The sequence below is a fragment of the Rhinatrema bivittatum genome, chromosome 2, assembly GCF_901001135.1.
Source record: "Rhinatrema bivittatum chromosome 2, aRhiBiv1.1, whole genome shotgun sequence".
NCBI classification, from domain to species: Eukaryota; Metazoa; Chordata; class Amphibia; order Gymnophiona; family Rhinatrematidae; genus Rhinatrema; species Rhinatrema bivittatum.
The window spans coordinates 270,483,036-270,506,327 of NC_042616.1; the positions used below are offsets into that span (position 1 = coordinate 270,483,036).

A 23,292-nucleotide genomic window follows, 5' to 3' on the forward strand; every position below is an offset into this window, starting at 1 on the left:
CTCCCACATTTTCCTATATCGTTGGTGCCCACATGTACCACGACAGCCAGCTCCTCCCCAGCAATGTCTAAAATCCTAACTAGGTGACGCTTGAGGTCTGCCACCTTCGCACCAGGTAGGCATGTTACCAGGCAATCCTCACGCCCACCAGCCACCCAGCTGTCTACATTCCTAATAATCGAATCACCAACTATGATGGCCGACCTAACCCTTCCCTCCTGGGCAGTAGGCCTTGGGGAGATATCCTCGGTGCGAAAGGACAATGCATCACCTGGAGAGCAGGTCCTTGCTACCAGATCCTATCCTGCTGCACCAGGTTGATGCTCTCCAGTCATGAGACCTTCTTCCTCCAAGGCAGCACCAGGGCTGCTAGTCTGAAGTTGGGATTTGGCTAATATGACCTTGAAGGTCTCATCTATATACCTCTCTGTCTGCCTCAGCTCCTTCAGGTCTGCCACTCTAGCCTCCAGAGATCGGACTCGTTCTCTAAGAGCCAGAAGCTCTTTGCATCGCATGCACATGTACAACTTCTCACCTGCGGGTAAAAAATCATACATGTGACACTTGATGCAAAAGACTGGGTAGCCCCCCTCTTGCTGCTGGACTGCTGCCTTCATCTCAAATTTGTTCAATTCCTACTTAAGTTTTAGGTTGCTCTGGGAGTAGGAATGTGTCTAATTAATGTCCTTTAAATGTATTAGTGAATTCACTATGGGGCAGATTTTAAAAGCCCTGCATGCATAAATCCGGCTGGATTTACGCGCGCAGGGGAGTTACGCATGCCGAGCCTATTTTGCATAGGCTCGGCAATGCGCGCAAGCCTCGGGACGCGTGTATGTCCCAGGGCTTCATAAAAGGGGCGGGGCCAAAGGCCTCCGAAGGCCTGCTGGGCCGGGGGATCGCGCGCCGGCACTTGGCTGGCTTGCGCAACCTATGCCTGTCCAGAGGCAGGCACAATTTAAATAATAAAGGTTAGTGGGGGTTTTAGGTAGGGCAGGGGGCGGGATAGGTAGGGAAGGGAGGGGAAGGTGGTGGGGGGCGGAAGGAACAGGGAAAGCCATTGGGGCTCCCCTAGGGCTCAGCGCGCACAAGGTGCACCCCCTTGCGCATGCTGACCCCGGATTTTATAACATGTGCGCGGCTGCACACGCATGTTATAAAATCGGGTGTAGATTTGTGCACGTCGGGTTGCGCGCACAAATCTACGCCCGCGCGTAGGTCTTAAAATCCGGCCCAATATGTCTAGTAGTGGCCTAGAGGGGAATGACCAGACTCTCAATAAGGTTTTTTTGGGGTTTTTTTTGGAAAGTGGCACCTGCCTATAAATTAAAGGATGAGCTAGGGGTGGGAGGGTTGGGAAATGCAAACAGTCTAACTTCAGTTAGTCAGCCAGATGACTCACTGCTCTCTTGATTAACAAATGTTGGTACCTTATCAAACCCAATCACACTACCTCAACACCTTTCTAAGGTGAGTAAATGAACTGAACTTTTCAACCTTTTTACTTAGGTATACACTGCTCCTAGCTTATTTCTAGCTTCTGGCTACTTTTTTTTTTTTTTTTAGTATACAAACACTCTAACTTCTGCTTACTAGCCTTACTGACTAACTATTTAAAAATACAGTCTAACTTCTGTTTATTCGCTGCCTATTAAAAGCACAAACACACTAAATAATATTCCCAAACAGTTAACTTTGCCTCAATACTTTTAAAAAAGACAATGTCCCAAGCAAATACTTACTGATTCCTTTCAGCCACCAGCAAGGTAATCCTCTCTTCTCTTTATCTCAGAAGATTACATGTGACATGTTGAGTATTCCCATCAAAAGTGAGTTTGTATGCCTCTGTGAAACTATAGGCAAATGTCTGAACAACTCAATGTCACATTTCCGCTGCCTTAAGAAAAGCGTGCATCCTTTTCTCCTTGGTGCATCTGGCCATCTCCTTCCTGATGAGATGGAGTATTTGTAGTCTACACTGATATTGGAACTAATTGTGCATGCTCCAGAAAAGTGTGCGTCTTTTTTTCCCTTTAAAAATCTACTTTGAAATGCTGGAATTAACGTTAAGTTCACAAATAAAAGCCATAATGGAAATCAAGCATCCCTTTAGAGATGAGCAAAGTTTTATTTGGGATATCACAATACTGGAAAACAGAATAGTCACAAATGAATTTTCTTGCTACAGAATACATCATACGCCGTATTTCAGAAAGACCGGGTGAACCGTTGAATTACACAGAGTAATATTGGTTTCAGTTACACTTTTTCCGCTTAACAATGTTCAACAAACTAAATTAGTAGAACTAGAGATTAGTATTTGTCAGTCTATGCAGAAGATCTCACCTCTGTCTGCTGCAGGTAGGGTGGAGAAGAGCAGAAGAAGGAGAAAGAGAGATATAGAGAGAGGGAGAGAGAAAGTGAAATTCTGGCTCATTGTATGGAAGCTTTGCGCAGGAATTTTATAAATTGCTGCTTTTATTGTCATGGAGAAGTCACATTGCCAGCACACACACTCCACCATTGGTTGGCAATGAAGCAGCTAGTCTTGCCTTGTTGTATTATTTTTTTTTTATAAACAAAACTGATTAACATCATGCCAGAAAGTGTAAAAGCGATTCACGCATCAATACTACAGAAGAAAAAGGAAATACAGGGGTGAACATTCAGACTCGCTACTGCAGTGTGGGTGTAATAGATCTGAAAACAACATTGAAAAAATGTTTGCAGCAATATGTTTCTTTTTTTTTTTTTTTAATTTTTGAAAACCTATAAATATTTCCAACCTCATCACTACAGAATCGCTAATCAAACCTTCTGCAGTGCAGTAATTGTTAACAGTACACATAGTGCAGAGAAGTTTAAGGTTCTGGTCTCAAGAAGGCTATTTTATAATTTTGTAGGGAAAGGGAACTGCATACGGGACCACTGCACTGTGGCTCTGACAAAGCACAAACAAACCGGCTGCCACCGCCGCTGCTGCACACAACTGAGCAAAGACCAAGTCAATTGCTTGTTGTCATTGAGGACTCGATTCACCCAAATTATTTTTGGCTGGTGGAGGGCCATGAGCTGGAAACAGATAAGACTTGCGCAATAGCTACTGTTGCACAAGCCAAAATTTATGCGATTTTCATCCCCCCTCCCCCCCAAAAAAAGAGGAAAATATTCAGCTTGGATTGAAAAAAGGTATTGGAGGCAGGAGGGAGGCTAAACCACCATGGATGTCCCATGAACACCCTCAGGACCACGCATGACATGCTCACAAACATATTTTCACTCAAATATACAGGCACATTTTATTCACCCCCCCAGGATCCCTCAGATCTGAATTTATTTATTTATTTATTTATTTAGCTTTTTGACATAGGGGAGAGATGGCTAAAGTTACCCTGCAATCTTTTAGTGTCTCGGATAACAACAAAAATAAAAACTAAGAGGATAACTTTCAAACAAATGCCAGCAGCAGCAGCGTATACACACGTAGATGGCTGTAAGCAGATCTACACAAACGTTTTATAACCCATAGCCTATGATATATGTGTGTTTTATAAACTATGTGTATCTCTACCCTGCAACATCCGCACATATGCTTCTGCATGAATAGGTGCAATGCATCGAAACAACGTATATCAATGCACTGAACGTGCATAGGTTTCCTAGTAAAAAAAAAAATATGTGTGAAAGTGAAGTTGGACTTACTTGCGAACGCTCCGATTTACATGTGCAAGTCAACCACTTTTAAAACCATGCAATGTGTAAATTAAATTAACCGGTTTTCCAATCAGTCCAGCAGCCCGCCCAGTCTTTCTCCAGCTCATCGAGACCCTCCTGGTTCTCCCCCCCCCCCCCCCCCCCCCCCCCCGCAGTTCACCCAGACCTCCTCGCCCAGTCAGTACTACACAATAAACACGTTTAATATCACTTACACCAGATAATTATCAGACGTACAAATATGCAACTAAGTTGGAAAATGTAAGCACGTGCCTTTTAAAATAGCATCTTATGTGCGTAACTGTTGGCCCTGCCTGGCAATGCCCCTAAAATTCTTCTTTTTTTACATGCGCATGTGTGCACATGAAAGTGAAAATATGCATGCATTTATTACTTTTAAAAAATACTGAATAATGAAGTAGAGACTACTTACCTGTGCATACAGTAATTTTATGCTTGTAAAGGTCTGAAAATTCACCCCTAGGTGTGCAAAGGGGATGAGACATATTTTCATGTTTTCGGGATGGCTCTGTATACACTTGAATCTTCTCTTAATTCTTGTGTAGTGTTTTCCAAAATTCTTTCTAATTATAATAGGGTGTGTGTGTGTGTGTGTGTGTGTGTGTGTGTAGGAGGTTTCATCAGGGATAAAATATTTATATTTTGCTTTTCTTTTCCCCCTTTCCTGATTGATTCCAATGACGCTTTAAATGCTGATGTAATTACATCAGAGCATATTTTAGATTGGTGCCTGAAACATGGGCACGGGAATTTAACCTTCCTGCTCCTCGTCTGAGTGTGAGCATGCAGTGGGATTTCTCTGCTCAACTCCAGATGCTGGTGATAGTAGGAGAGTGACTTCAGTTACCTGAAAAGGGATAGCAAAGGAAGTGCCTATCTTAATTTAGAAGTCATTAGGTGATTCTGAGCTAGGGTCAGCCAAAGAATAAAACCTATGTAAAGGGAGTTTATTCACTTTTCCTGAGACACACAGGGCCTTCTAAGATGTGTGTTGTGTGTGTGTGTGTGTGTGTGGTTTTTTTTTTTTTAATTGGTTGAATTTACTGACTATTTTCTACCAGAAAGTTTCTAAGGCCCAGCTTTGGGTGAATCGAGGCCTTACTGATTCCGAAGACTTTAAGCTTACTTCTTGCGTTCATGCTTGGTATTTTTTCTGATATGTTTCACCAAGTTTTTTGCCCATCGCGAGTCTGTAACCATTTAGCAGTGCACTATACAAAGGGGCTCCTCCTCCCTTTCCCAGAGGCAGAGGCCTGCTGGATGAGCTTCCTGTTCCACCTGCATGCCTGAGGTGAGAGCTAATCCAGACGATGTGTGAAGTTCTCCGGAAACAGTCCCTTGTAAGTGCTGAGGTCGCCGTACTCAAGCCAGTCTGACTCCCTGATGCCTGTCAGCCAGCCAGCTTCCTGCATGGGGAAGAGACAGGAGAGGTTATCGGTCTATGGCCTAGCCGTGTGGATGGCACGCCTACCTTTTACTGTTTATGGAATACAGATACTGAGAGCCAACTTTGGTCAACCTGCAGTGACTTCCATTCTAGTAATGTGCCCGGCCCAGTTTTTCCTTGGTCTTGCACACACACACACTTTCAGCAGATGATGTCTTTTCACAGAAAATACAAAAGCGCTGCTGTAAAAACACCTGGGGCACCAGCTGTCCCCCTTAATGCAACATGTAAAGATATCTGAGAGGTTTCACCATGAAAGCACAAACAGAGAATTCTACAGATTTTCATCTTTGCAACAAGAAAACCAAAGGCATGGAAATGTTTTACTTCCCCATATTTTTTTTTCTGCCTTTAAATTTAATGGGGAAAATATTTCAGTTGAACTAGTAAAATGTCTGATGAAAATACTGTATCTCTGGGCAATTGCAACTCCCTTCCCTCTCTTGCTCTCTTTTTAATTTTATAATTAAAAAAATGGCAAAAAAAAATATGAAAACTGAAAATTTTATAGTTTCCATGCTTTCCTGTGAAAATTATTCTGCCAAATGCACAGCAAACCATTTGGCAATTAAGCAAATTTTACTGAATATTCATGAAAATATTTGCATAAAAGAAAAATCTCATTTTCCCACACATCCTTAATATATTTGCCAGTGCTCTGTGATGTCTTGCTTTAAACTTGAGATAAGTGGATGTTGTAAGAGGGTATGGTGACTTCTGGTCATGTAGAAGTGAGTTATATCATAGCAACCCTAGAAAGCAATACCATGCTAAATTTGCAATTAATGTAGCAGATACAGCCTTTGGTTTATAAGAGTATAATAAACTGGTAAAGGTGCCAGTTCTGTATCTGGAATTTGAAGTGGTGTGCAAAAAATGTATGCACAGTAAATAATAAATATCCAGGGGGGCATAGCCAAAATTCCTCGAGACAACTTGAATATGAATATATATATATATATATATATATATATGTATATGTAAATATATACATACATACATAAAAAAAGGCCATGGGCTGAATTCCTACATATACTCAGCCATTTGTGTGACTCAGTAATTTTTTGCAGACTTCAGGCCAAAGAGATGGATTGGGGACAGGATGTAATCACTATGGTCATCCAAGATCCACTCAAGATCCACTGATTTCCAGGGTATCCTAACCCAAATCTACAAGTTAACCTGGGTGGATACCATGAAAATCCAAGCATTTTGCAACCCTTGATGCCCAGAAGTGACTACGCCCCTCCCTTTCCCTCCCACTCTCCTCTCCTCCGCCCATCGAGGGACTAACACAAAGAGAAAAAGAGGGTCTCGTGGCTTTGCCTTATCTCCTTCATTCTTGTACTTCCCTTTCTTTGGATTATTTGTTCTCCCGCGCATACACTCGTTCCATCACCAGCTACAAAGCCATGTTTGAGTTTTCTGCTGGAGCAGCAGCGGTCCAACAGTAACTCGCATGACCTTGACAGATATTGTGACATCAAGTGCAGGGTTCTGTGACATAATGACTTAACTCATGTTGGCTTAAAGGAGGGAGCCTCATTTTCATGTTTCCAAATTTAGAGAGAGCCTCATTTATTGGGAAGCTAAACTAAAGAAAAATTTGCTGGGCTTAGAACAAAACGTGTCCCTTCTTGCAAGCCATACATTTCCACCCCTTTTTTGTAATTTAGAGATCTCGTTCTATAGACTGTTTTTGGGATGAAAATTGCTACGAAAATAAAGCTCACTGATGTCTTCCTACAATGCAGACTTTAGAAGACCGAGGCATGGTTTGTAATCACATCTCCAACCTGACTCACCCAAAATATAAACGCAGCATAGAGCCCAGGCCCAGATTTAGGCATAGGCAACACAGACAACTGTTTTTTATGCTAAAGTTTGATAGGTGCTGGACCATTGTTGACATTGCTATCACCCAGACCTCCTGACTATTTTCTTTTCATCCAGCTGTAGGCCACACGAAGAACTGGCAGCTAAAGTCAGCACGGGTCCTGTGACCCAGGGGGCAAGCTCACAGAGCCTGGCAGCCCTGCCCCCTGCTCTGAGCAGGGGCTTCCTGTTACCAGGAAAACCCATGCGAGGGACAGGACCATTATGGGATCTGTTCTGACTTTAGCTGCCAGCTCTTCGTGCAGCCTAAAGCTGGATGAAAAGAAAATTGTCAGGAGGTCCGGAAGTGAAGGGAGATGGATGGGAAGCCAAGGGGAGAGGGGAAATTCTGGGCAGCACCCCACATCCCCTGATTATTTCTGGCAGGAGGGGAAGAGGAGGGGGAAAAGGGAGACCCCCACTCAATGCCTAAGGGTGCTGAAGTTTTAAATCTGGCTCTGGTAGAGCCACACAGGTGGAAAGGCTATAAGGAAAAGAAATCAAGTATCAGTGCCGAGTGAAAGAGTGGTGCTGTGACTACTGATCACCGATTGTAGCTCCTCTCGGTGCAGTGACCCAGTTTCAGATGAGACATTTGTTGAGTGTGTAAGGTTTGAGAGGCAGAGGGAGGAGAAAGGCAGAACTTGTGTGGAGGGCATATAATATTAATTCTGCACTGGGCATAGAAATATCTAGTTACAGCTCTGAATCATATAACTCATATGAGATCCACTTGTTAGGACTTGCACTTAGCAGCACCTTTTGATGTTTTGGTTTCCTTTCCCTACTTTCAACCATTAGAACAGATGATTTGTCCTTGTGCTCCCCCTGTTGGCCAGCTCCTGCAGTCTCTACATGATGATGGTGACAGACTCTGCCAGCTAAAACGTATGGAGGTAGTGAAGGGATTTTTTAAAAGAATATGCATGGACAAATAGAAAAGGGAACAAGTAAAGAACACAGAAATATATTTTAGAGATCCTAGGTTAGTCCCCTACTAATACTTGGACAGGACTATACCATTTAAGTATGAGGAGAGACAGATTAGAGTTTGGTGGGTTACAGCTCCCCCATGTGGCAGCTGGCAATGGTAGTGTCCACTGTGTTTTTCAAGAGAGAGATCGCCATTTTTCTCCAATGGATTCTTTTCGTTTTCAAGGAGGCAGCATGACCTACGCTGTGCTCTCATTTTCCATGTCTTAACTTTAAACTCCATGGAGACCTTTGTTTTGGATGAGAGTTTATTTTCACTCATTCCACTTATTTGATTTTGGAATTCCAAATTCTTTTGGACTCGAAAAAAGCTGTTTCTATTTAATGGAATTCTTTTGGACTCGAAAAAAGCTGCTTCTATTTAATGGAAGAGGTTTTCTTTTTGCAAGTGGGACCTGAGATCATAAGAATCCAAGGAGAGGATGACTTCCAGCCATCCTGAGACAAAAGAAGAAGGAGAGAGAGGAGAGAAGGCGAGGAGATGGATGAAATCAGTGGTCCATGAATATCTACTGAAGACTAGGAGAAAGAGGATGAAAAGGTATCACCCTTAATACTACAAGAGGAGGTAGGAGATAAGAGACTTAACACTTTAAAAGTACATTTTGATGCTTCATCTATATTGGGAAGGTAGTGCCCCAACTTGCCCTGAAATCTAAGGGGAGGGAAAAAAGCAAGCAACTAAAAGAACTAAGGGGCAGACTTTCAAAGGCTACGAGCGTAACATACAAGCGTAACCCGAGAAAATCTGCCCCATGTGCGCGCCGAGCCTATTTTTCATAGGCTCGGCGGCATGCGCAGGCCTCGGGACGCGCGTATGTCCCGAGGCTTTAAAAAATGGGCGGGTCCGGGGGCATGGCGGGGGTCCGGGGGTGTGACGGCGGAACTGGGGGTGTTCCTGAGTCCTCCGGCACAGCGGCCATACCAGAGGTTCGCGCGCCGGCACCTGGCCGGCACGCGGAAGGCATCATTTGCCAAAAATAAGGTAAGGGGGGATTTAGCTAGGGCAGGGGGGGTGGGTTAGATAGGGGAAGGGAGGGAAAGGTGGGGGGGAGGCGAAAAAAGTTCCCTCCGAGGCCGCTCCGATTTCAGAGTGGCAGCGCGCGCATGTTTATAAAATCTGGTGTACATTTGTGCGCTCCAAGTAGCGCGTTCAAATGTACCCCACACGCCTAATATTAAAAATCTGCCCCTAATTGAATTGGAGAGACATCTGAATATAGGCAAGTTTTTAAGAAGTCACAGACTTACTAAACAGGATTCTGTACCATCTTGAAATTAAGGTACAGCTGTAAAGACTTTAAAAATCATCATTGCACTTTGTCAGTAAAGAGAAATATTGGAAACCACCACACACACACAACTCTCATGTGTCTCATTGGGCAGTGATTTTGTTATTCTTAATGCTGACATTATCAGTGCTGTGTACAAGAGACTTACAGTAAATATGGGAAAAGTAACAAGCAATGTGAGAGCCTTGAAAGGAAACTTCCCCCCTGCGCAGGAAACCCTGGAATATACATTTAATAGCATGGCTACAGTGTCCATCTAATACAAATCTGAGATATGGCCTCTGGAACTATTATCCAGGTTCATGCATAACGGGGGTTAAAATATTAATGGAGGAAAGAACAGGCTTAAGAAGCTGACAAGCCAATGCTTTGCTGAGAATAGCTGGTGCTGCTGATTTAGGCTCCAGAATCCTCCATTCAGGAGTTCTCAAAGACATACTCAGACCATCTCTTCGTTCTCTGCAAAATAAGTTGACCGTCATTCCACAGCACAATCCAAATCGTTGTTTATACAGCTCAGCAGAGCTCAGTTGTAATAGTTCCACCAGCCCGCTTACTATGCCTCAAAAGTACCATTTCTACAACAGCAAAGATCTGCATGTGATGTTACCGTTTATAGGCCACAACTCGTGGTTCTGTAGTTCAAGGAGATTTAAATCCATTTTATCCACATCAGCCCATCAACATCATCTTGCCAAACAGGTTTCTTTTTTCTAAATGAGTTACCCTAGAAAATACATTTTTAAATAAAAAAAAATAAACTCGCCATAAGAAGTTTTAGAACGGAAGAACAACAGATGAGCCCAGCAACCTGCCTCCGACAGTGGACAATCCAGGTCAAAAATACCCAGCAGTTCCCAAAGAGTAGACCCATTCCTTTCCACTCTCCCAAACCCTGTTACAAGTTTAGATGCCTTAACCACATCCTCTGGCAACATATTCCACAGCTTCATTGGGCGATGAGTGAAAAAATATTTTCTCTAATTTGTTTTAAATCTGAAGCTTGCTTCTCCATAAAGCTGTCCTCTAGTCATAGTACTATTTGAAAGAGTGGGTCTCAAGATGGTGGAATGGATTACAAATAGGCTGACTGACAGATGTCAGCAAAAAGCAGTAAATGGAACCTATTCTGAAGAAAGAGGCTTGATCAAAGGAGTTCCTCAGGGATCGGTTCTCTTTAATATTTTTGTGCGTGATAATGTGGAAGGGTCAGAAAGAAAGTTTGTCTTTTTTGCAGATGACACTAAGATCTGCAACAGAATAGACCTACCTAAAGGAGAAAAAAAGAATGACAAGTAACCTAGAAAAACTGGAGAAGTGGTTAAAGATTTGGCATTTGGGATTCAATGCTAAGTTCAGAGTCATGCATTTGGGGTACGGCAATCCAAAGGAGTTGTATGTGTTGGGGGGGTGAAAGTCTTATGTGCACAAACTGGAAGAGAGACCTCAGAGTTATCGTGCCATGTGAAGGTAGCAAAACAATATGATAAGGCAGTAGCTAAGGCCAGAGGGATGCTGGGCTGCATTATATAGTCAAAAAAATTAACTACTTGGAAAAATCAAATATATTATTCAGGGGTCTCATCGGAGATAATGCAATGAATTATAACCTTTAAAATTCTGTACTTTTTATTTAAATTCAAAAATTATTTTTCCTTTTTTTTAATCTTTATTAAAAATCCATTAAATTTTAATGAAAGGAAGACCTCAGTATTGGCGCAAAATCTGATGATTCAGAAATTTACCGGCCAATTGTTTCAGTCATCGGTCTTCTCCCTTTCTTTTTTATTTTTGCTAAAATGTTCTGTTGATGATAGTGGAGGAGCAATTCAATGTCGAAATGATTTTTTGGTCATTAATCCAAACAAATATATTATTTCTGTTTGGAATATCTTCTCAGAAGAAGGTTCACTTACAATCTGGTAACTACCAATATTATGACCAAATAGCCCAATGTGTCTTATTGCTTAAATTGGGAAAAACCTCATATACTATAACAATAGTAAGTCCCGATGTTGGTAACAGCAAAAGGTACTTATCTCGCAACTTGATATTCTGTTTTCTGTTCACAAGTGGGCGCCTGCAACAACCATTGGGGCAGATCTTTAAACCTGCGCATGGGCGTAGATTTGTTCGTGCAACCCGGCGTGAACAAATCTACGCCCAATTTTATAACATTCGCGCGCTGCAGCACGCATGTTATAAAATCCAGGGTCAGCACGCGCAAGGGGGTGCACAATTGTGCAACTTGCGCGCCGAGCCGCACAGCCTTCCTCCGTTCCCTCCGAGGCCGCTCTGAAATTGGCGCGCGATCCCCAGCACAGCAGCAAATGGCCGCTGTGCTGGGAGCCTCTGACCCCGCCCCTCCCCGCACCTTTTTGCAAGCCCTGGGACTTACATGCATCCTGGGGTTTTATGCGTGTCGCCGGGCCCTTTGAAAATAGGCACGGCACGCGTAACCTTTTGAAAATCCGGCCCTTAGTAAATAAGATCCCAACTTTGTACCTAAGGCAACAGAGGGTGAAGTAACTTATTCAAAGTCACTAGGAGGAGTTGAGAATTTGAACCCTGGTTACCCTGGTGCCCTAACCACTAGACCATTTCTCTACTCTGTGAGGATAAATCTCAAACCTGCTCGCATGGGCCCATTTACGAGTGTCTATATGCGCACGCAAAGTTGCTACTGTATTTTATAACTTGTGTGATAACGATATGTGCAGGTTACAACATTTGAGTACATAATCGTGCACAGATACTTGAGTAAGCCAAAACCGAGACTCACATAAGTTCGGACTTATCAGGATAAATGCCGATTTATTCAGCTAATTAGTGGCACATAGCCAGATACGTCTGAAAAGCGCTACTGAGATGGACAAGTGCCACTATTCAGACTTATCAAGCTGTGTAGGCCTCCTACTGCCTAGCCAGACAACTTGGAATAGAGCTGCATAAATGCCGCTACTTATCTGAATAAGTTCAAATTTGTCCAAGTAGTGGGAAAGGCTACTTAGCCGAATAAGTTGGAAATTAGCAGGATAAGTGTGTACAGATCATATACCTGCGTATTTGCACTTCCAATTTTAAAAAGCTATGCATGTAGATTTTAATCGTGTTCATTTGATGCTTCTACCCCCCCTCCCCCGGTAAGTCGGCTTGCACACACGCAAGTCAGAGGATTGTATAAGAATGAAATAAATAGTTTTTACCAGTTAGTCTACCAATTAACCCAATCCATCTGCAGCTCGGGAAGGCCCTCCTGGCTCTTCAGCTTGAAGTCCCCCATTGCACTTAGATACCCCACCCAGTCATTTTTTCTCTTTAATGATGTTTACAATCACTTACACCAGATATTGAACAGAAATAAATACATGCAGGTAAAAGACGTTGTGCGTCACTTTGGCAGGTTTTAAAATAGCAACTTTTTGCTAAAGTATTGACTCCGCCCAGGAATGCTCCTCTCTTACATTCACAAAGTGGACTTGATTTACTTGTGTGAGTTGCAGTTTTGAAAATAGCATGAATTCGCATACTGTATGTGCTAATTTTTACGTGCACGACATTTGAAAATTCAGCTATATGCTCATTAAATATACACACTGTTGTATGATTTGAATAAATCTTTATCTTAATGGGTTAACCTCTCTTTGTCTTTAATTGGAAGAATTCTTTTTTTTTTTTTTTTTTTTAATTTTATTTTTCTAATTGGAAGAATTCAGCTACTCAAAATGATTTTTCTGCCAGCAATCTGCAAATGCTACTATGATAAAGAGCATGGTCCTACCATGGACATGCTGTGTCTGCAATTTGTTTAGTGTAGACTTGCTAAATTTTGTTACATAACACATTAACTTCCATTTCACCGTGCATGTTAAATTTTAGTGTATTGTACGCCAAAGCATTTTTGATGTGAGATTTATTGCATAGGTCCCTTTATTTGCCAGTTTTTACCATGCGCTGAGATTCTGATTCTTACCATATCAGCTGCTTCTGATGGGACCACTAGCACAATGTCTCCTCGTTTCAGTTGTAGCTCATCAGCGTTAGCTGCCTCAAAATCATGGAGTGCTTCAATCTATAAAAATGTAAAAAAGAATTCTGGAAGCCATCCTGGTCCTAGAAAACCCTGGATTCATTGAAGACTGTGGTATCTTTTATTGAACCAAAATGAAAATCATTCAAAGTTTCTGTAGTTCATGAATTTTCATGAGCACAGAGAATCTCAGTTTAGGTAGGCCGAATAGGTCAATTGGCCTTTTTCATCATAATTTACTATGTTTCTATGTATAGATCCCTACTCAGTCACATCTAGGGCCTTTTTTTTTTTTACTTTGCAACCTACAGCATCTTTGCAGATTTTCATGTTGGCCCCATAAATGGTAGCATCACCCACAAAGAATTCAGAAAACAACTGTTAACAGAATAATCTCCCTGTCGTGTTGACCTGCATGCATTAGCATTTTATAACGTGCAATGGATAATATTTATACATTTTTTAATCAACTTCAAGAATTTCTCACAAAACGTCTTGCAAAAAATTGTATTCACCAACTGGGATAAATAAATGTAATCATATTCTACATTTTGAAAAGGCAGCCAAGAGACTCCCTGTAGCCGGAAAAATCTGAATAAATTCCCTTCATGTGGGTGTCCGGCCTGCACCTATTCTCTAGCAGTATTGACTTCAGCACAATATGCACAGTTTGCTCTCAGACATTTAAAGTTACTCTTGTGATGTCGGCAACAACTGGAGTTGAACGCAGGAAGCTCAGGGAAAATCTTCATGGCATAACACAGGCATGAAGTATGAGCAAAAAGAAAAAAAAATACTTAACCACGCTTTGGTCACTACTTGATCTTATTTAAATATGCTCTGAAACACTGCAGACATTGGGAAAAGGGCAGTATGATGAAGGTTATAAAGTTCAGGAGTACCAAAAATATTGCAACACACACATCCCATTCATATCTGCAGAGCTGTTAGAAAATGAAAGGGACGAAAGACACTGAAATGTGTAGCAATGTCACCCTTTTTCCTGCCATGCCACAATGAGAAAGTGACTGATCATTTCTCTAGCATAATGCCCTAAGGGTTCCAGAGGACTCATCAGTGTATTCAAGCTCAGACTCTCAATACACGGGTCTGCACCACAGCACTGGGCTCTCACAGAAGAATTAACCCCTTTCAGCAGTTAACAGGATGCAGATTACAGCCACACAGCCCGTTATCCTTTCCTGGTGCATAATGTTCCAGGAACACAGAGCTGCTGGCGGGGACACAATCTCTCAAGAACAGAAAGCCATCAGCTTGCTCAGCACTTAGCCTCTAGGGGCCAGAGAGATGCTGAGGCTCCAAAGACTACTGGCATGTGACTGACCAAGCACAGACAGCTAAGAAGCTAGATGAGTCCACATTTCACCCTAAGGATCTAGACATAAGTTCTTACTGCATTGAAGTGGCACCCAGGGAGGTGGAGAAACTCAAAACAGAAGCGGAGACAAGTGAAACCCACAGCTAAGCCATAAGGTCGCTGGGTTTAGAGAGATGCTCAAGATGATAGAGGAGCTCACACCTCCAGAACAACTCATATCTATTTATTTAAAACATTTCTATACCTCTTCCCTGCTTCAATGAAGAACTGCCCAGAGCATTGTACACATTAAAAACAAATAATACAGTAACCCCCTTTCAAGCTACATAAAATAATTGTGCCTGTTTGGGGCTAAGCACTAGACTCCTTGGGGCTCAAAAACAAAACTGTGGTTGTGCAGTTGGTACAGAGGCAAGAGTTTTATTCCTCAATCTGGCCAGGGAGCTAAAAACCACAATACTTCATTCCCTTCTCTGACTGCGCCTCATTAAATCTAAAATATTCAGACCCCGCGCGTCTGTCACTGAAAGATGCCTTTCATAAATCCAGACGTTAGGATATGGGAGAGCCTCACACAAAAAGGTATATTCAACAAAACAAAACATATCTCCAGGGTTTCCGGCAGTCAGAGATGAGCAATATTAAAATTCACTTATAAAATCAGGTTTCACAGCAGTGATACTGCAGCAATATCAACAGCAACGAAGCACTCTTCCTCTAAATCTTCATTTGATTAGCATAATACAAAAAACTACCTCCTATTCTTCCTCAGTTCACAAGAGATTCATTATTCACATCTCCTCACAGAATTCTTCTCAGTTACAGTCTCATCAGTACAATAATTCACCCACTTTGTTAGGATTACCACAAGGCTACTGTGGTCCATATCCCTGCAGGGTTGCCAGCAGACACCACCGGCCCACTGGCCTCCCATGGCTTGGCCTGGCCGGCCTGAGCAGATCAGCTGCCCCCTAAAGAACTGTGAAGCTTCCCATCCAACTTTCAGAACTCTACAGCAGGAACGCACAATTAAAAAAAACCTTTGGATATTATTAATAAACGAGCGACTTTATTTGTTTCCTTCTCCCTCGAGAGAGAGAAGGATCAAGTACTAGAAAAGTTTTTTAGGAACAAGGAATGTGCCTTTTGTGGGCAAAGAGTATACATATTCCCAGATGTCTCGAGGCCTACCCAGGCACGTCGAAGACAGTTTCTTACCCTGAAAAGTAAGGTCCTAGATTGGGGCTACATTTTATTTAAAATTCCCTTCAAAATGTTATATTACTTTTCAGGGAAATAAATTTATTTTCTCAGACCCCACACACTTGGAGACATTCCTTGTAGATAAATCTGACGCAGAGAGAGTATAGTAACATCATAATTAAGGCCTAAGTAAACCCATTGACATCCTCTAGCCTTTCTGAATTATTGTTAGGTTATATAATTTATAGTTTTGCTCCCCCTTTTATAAGTTCTTGTTCAACATATGTTTGATTTTCAGAAATTGATATGGAAATATTGTATTGGATGTTGTATAACAAGATTTCCTTTTTATTTTGAGATTATGGAAAATGTATACAAAAATTTTCAATAAAGAGTAAATTGAAAAAACAAAACAAAAACCTGTTTCCTGCTCTGAACACCACCTTATAGTGACCCCCAAGGAAGCTCAACCATGTGGGTCTCCCTCAGAACACTCCCTTAAAGGAATATATCAAATACCATTAATAAACCTCTGCCACAATGACTCATCACCATAACCCACAAGCAAAAGTTAAGTGACACAGGGATCAGTACTGGAATCAGTGCTATTTAGCATATTCAAAAGTGATTTAGAAAAAGGAACCGGTGAAGTGATCAAATTTGCAGATGACACAAATATATTCAAAGCTGTTAAAACATCAGCGGATTGCAGGGTACTGCAGAGGGACCTTGTGAGACTAGGAGACTGGGCAAGTGGTAGATGAAATTTAATATAGATGCACATTTGGAAAAATAATCCCAACTACAGGTGCATGATGCTGGGTTCTGTCACCACCCAGGAAAAGGACTTTGGAGTCCTTGTGAATCCTCATCTGAGTGTGCTGTGGCGGTCACAAAAGCAAATAGAATGTTAGAAATGATCTGAAAAGCAATGGAGAATAAAGCAGAACATATCATACTGCCTCCATATTGATCCATTGTATGACTGCACTCTGAGTACTGTGTGCAGTTCTGGTTACCCCCATCTCAAGAGAGACATAGTGGAATTAGAAATGGTGCAAAGGAGGGTGACAAAAATAAGGGAATGAAACATCTCGCTTATGATGAAAGGCTAGAGATGTGAATCGTGTGATCGATTGTCTTAACGATCGATTTCGGCTTGGAGGGGGAGGGAATCGGCAAAGGCGATCGGCGCCATTTTGAGTATTGGCATCGGACGGCGATTTTGAGTCTCAAAATGGCACCGATCGCCTTTGCCCTCACTATGTGTGACATAGTGAGGGCAAAGGCAATCGGCGCCATTTTGACATCTGATGTCAAAATGGCGCCGATTGCCTTTGCCCTCACTATGTCACTGATGGCCGGCGTGCAGGAGGTTGCTCCCGGACCCCCGCTGGACTTTTGGCAAGTCTTGTGGGGGTCAGGAGGCCCCCCCAAGCTGGCCAAAAGTCCCAAGCTGGCCAAAAGTCCCTGTGGGTCCAACTGGGGTCCCGGAGCGACCTGCCGTCCGATGCCAGGACTCAAAATGGCGCCGATAGCCTTTGCCCATACTATGTCACAGGGGCTACCGGTGCCATTGGTCAGCCCCTGTCACATGGTAGGAGCACAAGATGGCGCCGGTGACCATGTGACAGGGACTGACCAATGGCACTGGTAGCCCCTGTGACACAGGCTATCGGCGTCATGATGAAACCGGCAAACGTGGGTGTGAGAATGCAGGGATGGCTCCTGGACTCGCCGCTGGACCACCAGGGAGTTTTGGTAAGTCTTGGGGGGGGTCAGGAGGGTGGGGGGTTGTAGTTAATTTTAATTTTAGCTGGGACAGGAATTTAACTCGCCGTAGTAACGTATTGACAGATCGACAACTTATTGAATTCTCCATACTTCCGCATGAAACGGAATTGACCCCCCACGAATACGTATCACGAATGCAACAAAAACGTTTTGGCTGCACATCCCTATTTGTTACACAGCCTGTTGGCTGCCTATATATATATATATATATATATATATATATATATATATATATATATATATATATATATATATATATATATATATATATATTACCCTTTGCTGCTCTGTCTTCTCCCCTGCTGTGTCCTCTTTTTAAGTCTATGTGTCTCTTTTCCTAGCCTGCATTTATGTCTCACCTCTAGGCCTGCAGCTCTCTCTCCCTGCAACCTATGTATGCGTTTCATTTCTGCTGGCTGAGTCTCTATTTATTTATTTTATTGTTTTTATATACCGACATTCATTGTACAATATCACATCGGTTTACATTATAACAGTAAGAACTAGTAGGACTAAGGAGTCTTACTTTTGATAATTTGTAACATTGCAAGAATGCTTATAACTTAATAACTTCATGAGCTAAGGAGGCTTGTCAGTGCATTATAACATACAAGCCGTTAAGCCCGTTAAAACGGGCTACATCCCTCTGTCTCTCACCTCCCCCTCTTCTCTCTCCCCTCACTCTTCACCACCCCCTCCCTCACCCACTCCTCCCCACCCTCTCCCTCACCCACTCCTCCCCACCCTCCCTCTCCTATCACTCAGTCCCTCCCTCCCACTCAGTCTCACTCACTCCCCCCTCTCTCCCTCCCTCTCACTCACTCAGTCCCACTCACTCTCACTCAGTCCCCACTCCCTCCATCCTCTCCCTCAGTACCACTCCCTCCCTCAGTCCCTCCCCCTCACTCAATCCCTCCCTCCCTCCCACTCAGTCACTCCCTCCCCCCTCCCTCTCACTCACTCAGTCCCACTCACTCTCCCTCAGTCCCACTCCCTCCCTCTCTCTCCCAGTCCCACTCCCTCCCTCAGTCCCCCCCTCTCCCTCTCACTCAGTCCCACTCCCTCCCTCTCACTCAGTCCCTCCCCCTCACTCAATCCCTCCCCCTCACTCAATCCCTCCCTCTCACTCAGTCACTCCCTCCCACTCTCTCTCTCCGTCCCTCCCTCCCACTCAGTCCGTCCCTCCCTCCCTCTCTCTTCTCCCTCCCTCGCTACCGCCCGCTACCGCCGTCGCCGCCCGCTACCGCCGTCGCCACCGCCGCTGCTCGCTACCGCCGTCGCCGCCCGCTGCCGGTACCGCCGCTGCTGCCACTGGACGCCGCCATTTTTTTTTCTTTCTGAAGCTGCCTCAGAGCGACGTGCTCGCCCGCACATGCGCGGTAGAGCTGGTCTCTACTGCGCATTTGCGGGCCGTCGGTCACAGGCCATTTATAAGGTAGATAAGGCATTAGGGATGTGAATCGTGTCCTCGATCGTCTTAACGATCGATTTCGGCTGGGAGGGGGAGGGAATCGTATTGTTGCCGTTTGGGGGGGTAAAATATCGTGAAAAATCGTGAAAAATCTAAAAATCGCAAAACCGGCACATTAAAACCCCCTAAAACCCACCCCCGACCCTTTAAATTAAATCCCCCACCCTCCCGAACCCCCCCCAAATGAGTTAAATAACCTGCGGGTCCAGCGGCGGTCCGGAACGGCAGCGGTCCGGAACGGGCTCCTGCTCCTGAATCTTGTTGTCTTCAGCCGGCGCCATTTTCCAAAATGGCGCCGAAAAATGGCGGCGGCCATAGACGAACACGATTGGACGGCAGGAGGTCCTTCCGGACCCCCGCTGGACTTTTGGCAAGTCTCGTGGGGGTCAGGAGGCCCCCCACAAGCTGGCCAAAAGTTCCTGGAGGTCCAGCGGGGGTCAGGGAGCGATTTCCCGCCGCGAATCGTTTTCGTACGGAAAATGGCGCCGGCAGGAGATCGACTGCAGGAGGTCGTTCAGCGAGGGTTCCGGCGCCTCGCTGAACGACCTCCTGCAGTCGATCTCCTGCCGGCGCCATTTTCCGTACGAAAACGATTCGCGGCGGGAAATCGCTCCCTGACCCCCGCTGGACCTCCAGGAACTTTTGGCCAGCTTGTGGGGGGCCTCCTGACCCCCACGAGACTTGCCAAAAGTCCAGCGGGGGTCCGGAAGGACCTCCTGCCGTCCAATCGTGTTCGTCTATGGCCGCCGCCATTTTTCGGCGCCATTTTGGAAAATGGCGCCGGCTGAAGACAACAAGATTCAGGAGCAGGAGCCCGTTCCGGACCGCTGCCGTTCCGGACCGCCGCTGGACCCGCAGGTTATTTAACTCATTTGGGGGGGGGGGGTTCGGGAGGGTGGGGGATTTAATTTAAAGGGTCGGGGGTGGGTTTTAGGGGGTTTTAGTGTGCCGGCTCACGATTCTAACGATTTATAACGATAAATCGTTAGAATCTCTATTGTATTGTGTTCCATAACGGTTTAAGACGATATTAAAATTATTGGACGATAATTTTAATCGTCCTAAAACGATTCACATCCCTAGGCATTGAACTTGAGATTGAGGTTTCTTAGAAGGGAATACATATCTTCCCTTTTCCAAGCCTGTCTCTGGCCTATAATTTTCTCTATTCTCCCTGGTTCCCTATCCTTTCATTCTGCAGATTGTCTCTCTCCTCTCCTAAGTCTCTTTCTCCATTAGGTCTGATTCCCTCCTTACACCTTCCTTTTTCTCTCACTTGCATTCCACCCTATCTCTCATCCTTTTCCCCAGCCTGCCTCTTTTTCACTAGCCCGCCCAAGCCTATTTCTCCTCTCTCACTCACCCACTGTAAAGTTCCTCTTTACCTGTTCAAACCCAACCTGTCTCTTTCTCTTCTCCTTTTTCTCCATCATTTTCTCTTTCCTCTCCTTCTAAAAGTTCTCTTTCTTTCATTCCCCTCAGTCTTCTTTCAGTTGCTTTGCTACCCTCACTATTTTCTATCTTTTTACACACTCTTTCTTTTGTAACCTGTCTGCCACTCATTCCTTACCACTGTGGTCTCTTTCTCTTTTCCTTCCTCGTAGTCTGTTTCTTACCATCCCCTTATTTGGCATGTCTCTCTTCCTTCCTATACCTTCATTGCCTGTCTTCACATAGTTATTCTCTCTCTCCCTCCCTTTCCAGCCTATCTCTGTGCCTTTCTGTCTCTCTGCATCCTCCTGAAGGCTTTCTCGGTTTACCTTCCCCACCCCCAATCACATTTCAAGGCACTGGTGGTGTCACGTGGCTCAAACCGACTTCCCTGAACCAAGGAAAGTAAAAAGGAGAAAAGCCATGGAGAACAAGAGGGGGAGGGCATGAGTGAAAAGGAGAGAGAGAGAGGCTGGCAATAAGTCTGCAGGGGATTGGTTGGAACGCCCCCAATCAAAGCACAGAGATAGGGGGAATTGCCTCTTCGCCTCGCTTATAATGGTCTTAATCTCAAAAGAATGCAAAGCAAACCATCACTATGATTTGTGGTTCTCACTTCCTGAAGCAGTAAGGATCCAGATAATTTCCAGAGCACATTAATGCAAGCTGCCACAATTTGAAGTGGTACAGATGAATTCTATAAAAATGTGCCCATTCCTAATGTGGACCTCTCCGAAAAATGTACATATGCTGTGATGGGATGGCATCGCATCACTACAGATCTTTGATAAATTATATCCTAGGATCAAAGACGTTTTCAAAAGAGGTCATGAATATTCATTATTAAATGGTACCTTATAGAGAAAGCCAGGTGGCACTGCACAAGATTTATCAGCCTCTGGTGCTACGTTCTCTTTGCTTCCTTCACTAGGCACTGTCTGACTTTCTATCACAGGGTTCTGCTCACAGGAAGCTTCTGGTATCTCGGTGGCATCACTCTGAACGCTGGTGTCCTCTATTATAACCTTAGGTTGGCAAACAATGTGGGGATCAAAATCCTCTTCCTCTCCTTCATTGTTGGATGCTGGTTCTATTACCACTGAAGGAATAACAGCTTTTTCCTGGAAGAAAGTGAAGGTAAAGTATCTCTTTATTGCTGCTAACATTTAATTTTTACATTGTTAGTTATTTTTGCTCTATAAAACATACAATAGTTCCAAATAATTACAGTAGAAAACATTTTTTTCTGGGGTTAGGTTTGGAAGAGGATAGAGCTTTTGCTCCACTAAATTGGATGAGAATTGATGATCTGGCACTGGGTTTTAATGGATTTAGATTTACAGTACAAATGCTCTGTTTCCTTTGCTCCATCAATTAGTCTGGGATTCAGAAATTTCTGGAACAGTTTATTGAGTCTCCATTGTGGCTCATGAATCTTCTGTATCCATGCCACCTCACAACTCCTAAAGTCTCAAATTTTAGCAGCCAGCCAGAAAGCAAGGATATTTCATGTCTATCACTGGTCTGATAAAAACAAACTTATAGCCTCATTTTGGCTGATAAAATTGAAACTTTAGCAGTAAGAACAAAATACAGACAGGATTATTAATAGCAAATCTTACATACAAAGTTGACCTAAAAATATGTAAGTATTTCGTGCTGAATTTGTGTATATTCTTGTAAGGAAACTAAGCCATACTATGAGGCCGAATTGCTAGCTATGTCTAACACTGAGAACTTTCCAGAAATGGGAAGTACGGGGAAATGCAAGTTGAGCTGGTGAGTGAAAGGACGTAGCTTCTGACAAATGGGATGGGCTTGGTGACGGCATAAAAACATGCTTCCATGAGAACTTGGGAGGAGTTCGGTTTGGAATGTTTGAGTTTTGTGTCTGAGGCGTTCCCTACAGGAGAATGCTAGATGAGCTTTTGAGCCAGAGGATTTCTGCAATCAGCCTGGGAAAAGTTAAGAGCTGGAATGTTCAAGACTTTGATATTTGCTGGAGAAACAAAGGGAGGACCCCCCCCCCCCTCAGTACAGACTGGAGAGCCATCTAGAAGGATAAGGACCATCTGACCAAAGGGACACCCTCCTAACCTGGGGAGCCCACAGCCTGAGTTTGACAAAGGAGAAGTTTACTGCTCTTCACTGGGCTTAAAGGAGGAAAAAAGCCCTGGTGGGGACCTGAGAGGGAAGAGTCTTCTGTAAAATTGTACTTGCGCGTGCAAGTTATAAAATCGGGGGTCGGCACGTGCAAGGGGGTGCACAATTGTGCACCATGCGCGCGCTGAGCCCGCACCGATATGCGCTGCCTTCCCCCATTCCCTACCCCCCATCCCACCTTCCCTTCCCCTACCTCCCCTGCCCTTTTCCCCCTACCTTTTCGTTTTTCTTTTTTTATCTCCAAACTTACTTCAGCTATGAAGTAAGTTGTGTGCACTGGCCGACTTCTGGCGCACGATCCCCTGCACAGCAGCAAATATGGCCGCTGTGCCGGGAGCCTGACCCAAGATTACGAATAATAGAGAAGACTTCAGTTTTGTTGCCTGCCAAGTTAAACACTGAAGATGAGTCACAAGAAGGTAATTCACTCAAAATCAATATTTCAGTTTTATCAGAGTTTAGTGCCAAGTAATTGTCAGCCATGATTTAGACCAGTGGTTCCCAACCTTGTCTTGGGGA

The 23,292-nt window shown here is 43.9% G+C and overlaps 1 protein-coding gene across 1 annotated transcript in view; it reads right to left on the minus strand.

Annotated features, from left to right (window-relative positions):
* Positions 1-4,712: 4,712 nt before the first annotated feature.
* The window catches only part of AMPH (amphiphysin), a 467,360-nt gene continuing 448,780 nt past the window's right edge, over positions 4,713-23,292 (minus strand). Inside the window, exons 30-32 of the mRNA XM_029587079.1 lie at positions 21,465-21,731; positions 13,316-13,414; positions 4,713-5,141 (exon numbers count right to left, since the gene is read on the minus strand). Coding sequence (XP_029442939.1) covers positions 5,034-5,141; positions 13,316-13,414; positions 21,465-21,731 — 474 coding nt within the window. The 3' untranslated portion in view covers positions 4,713-5,033. The remainder of the gene's footprint in view (positions 5,142-13,315; positions 13,415-21,464; positions 21,732-23,292) is intronic.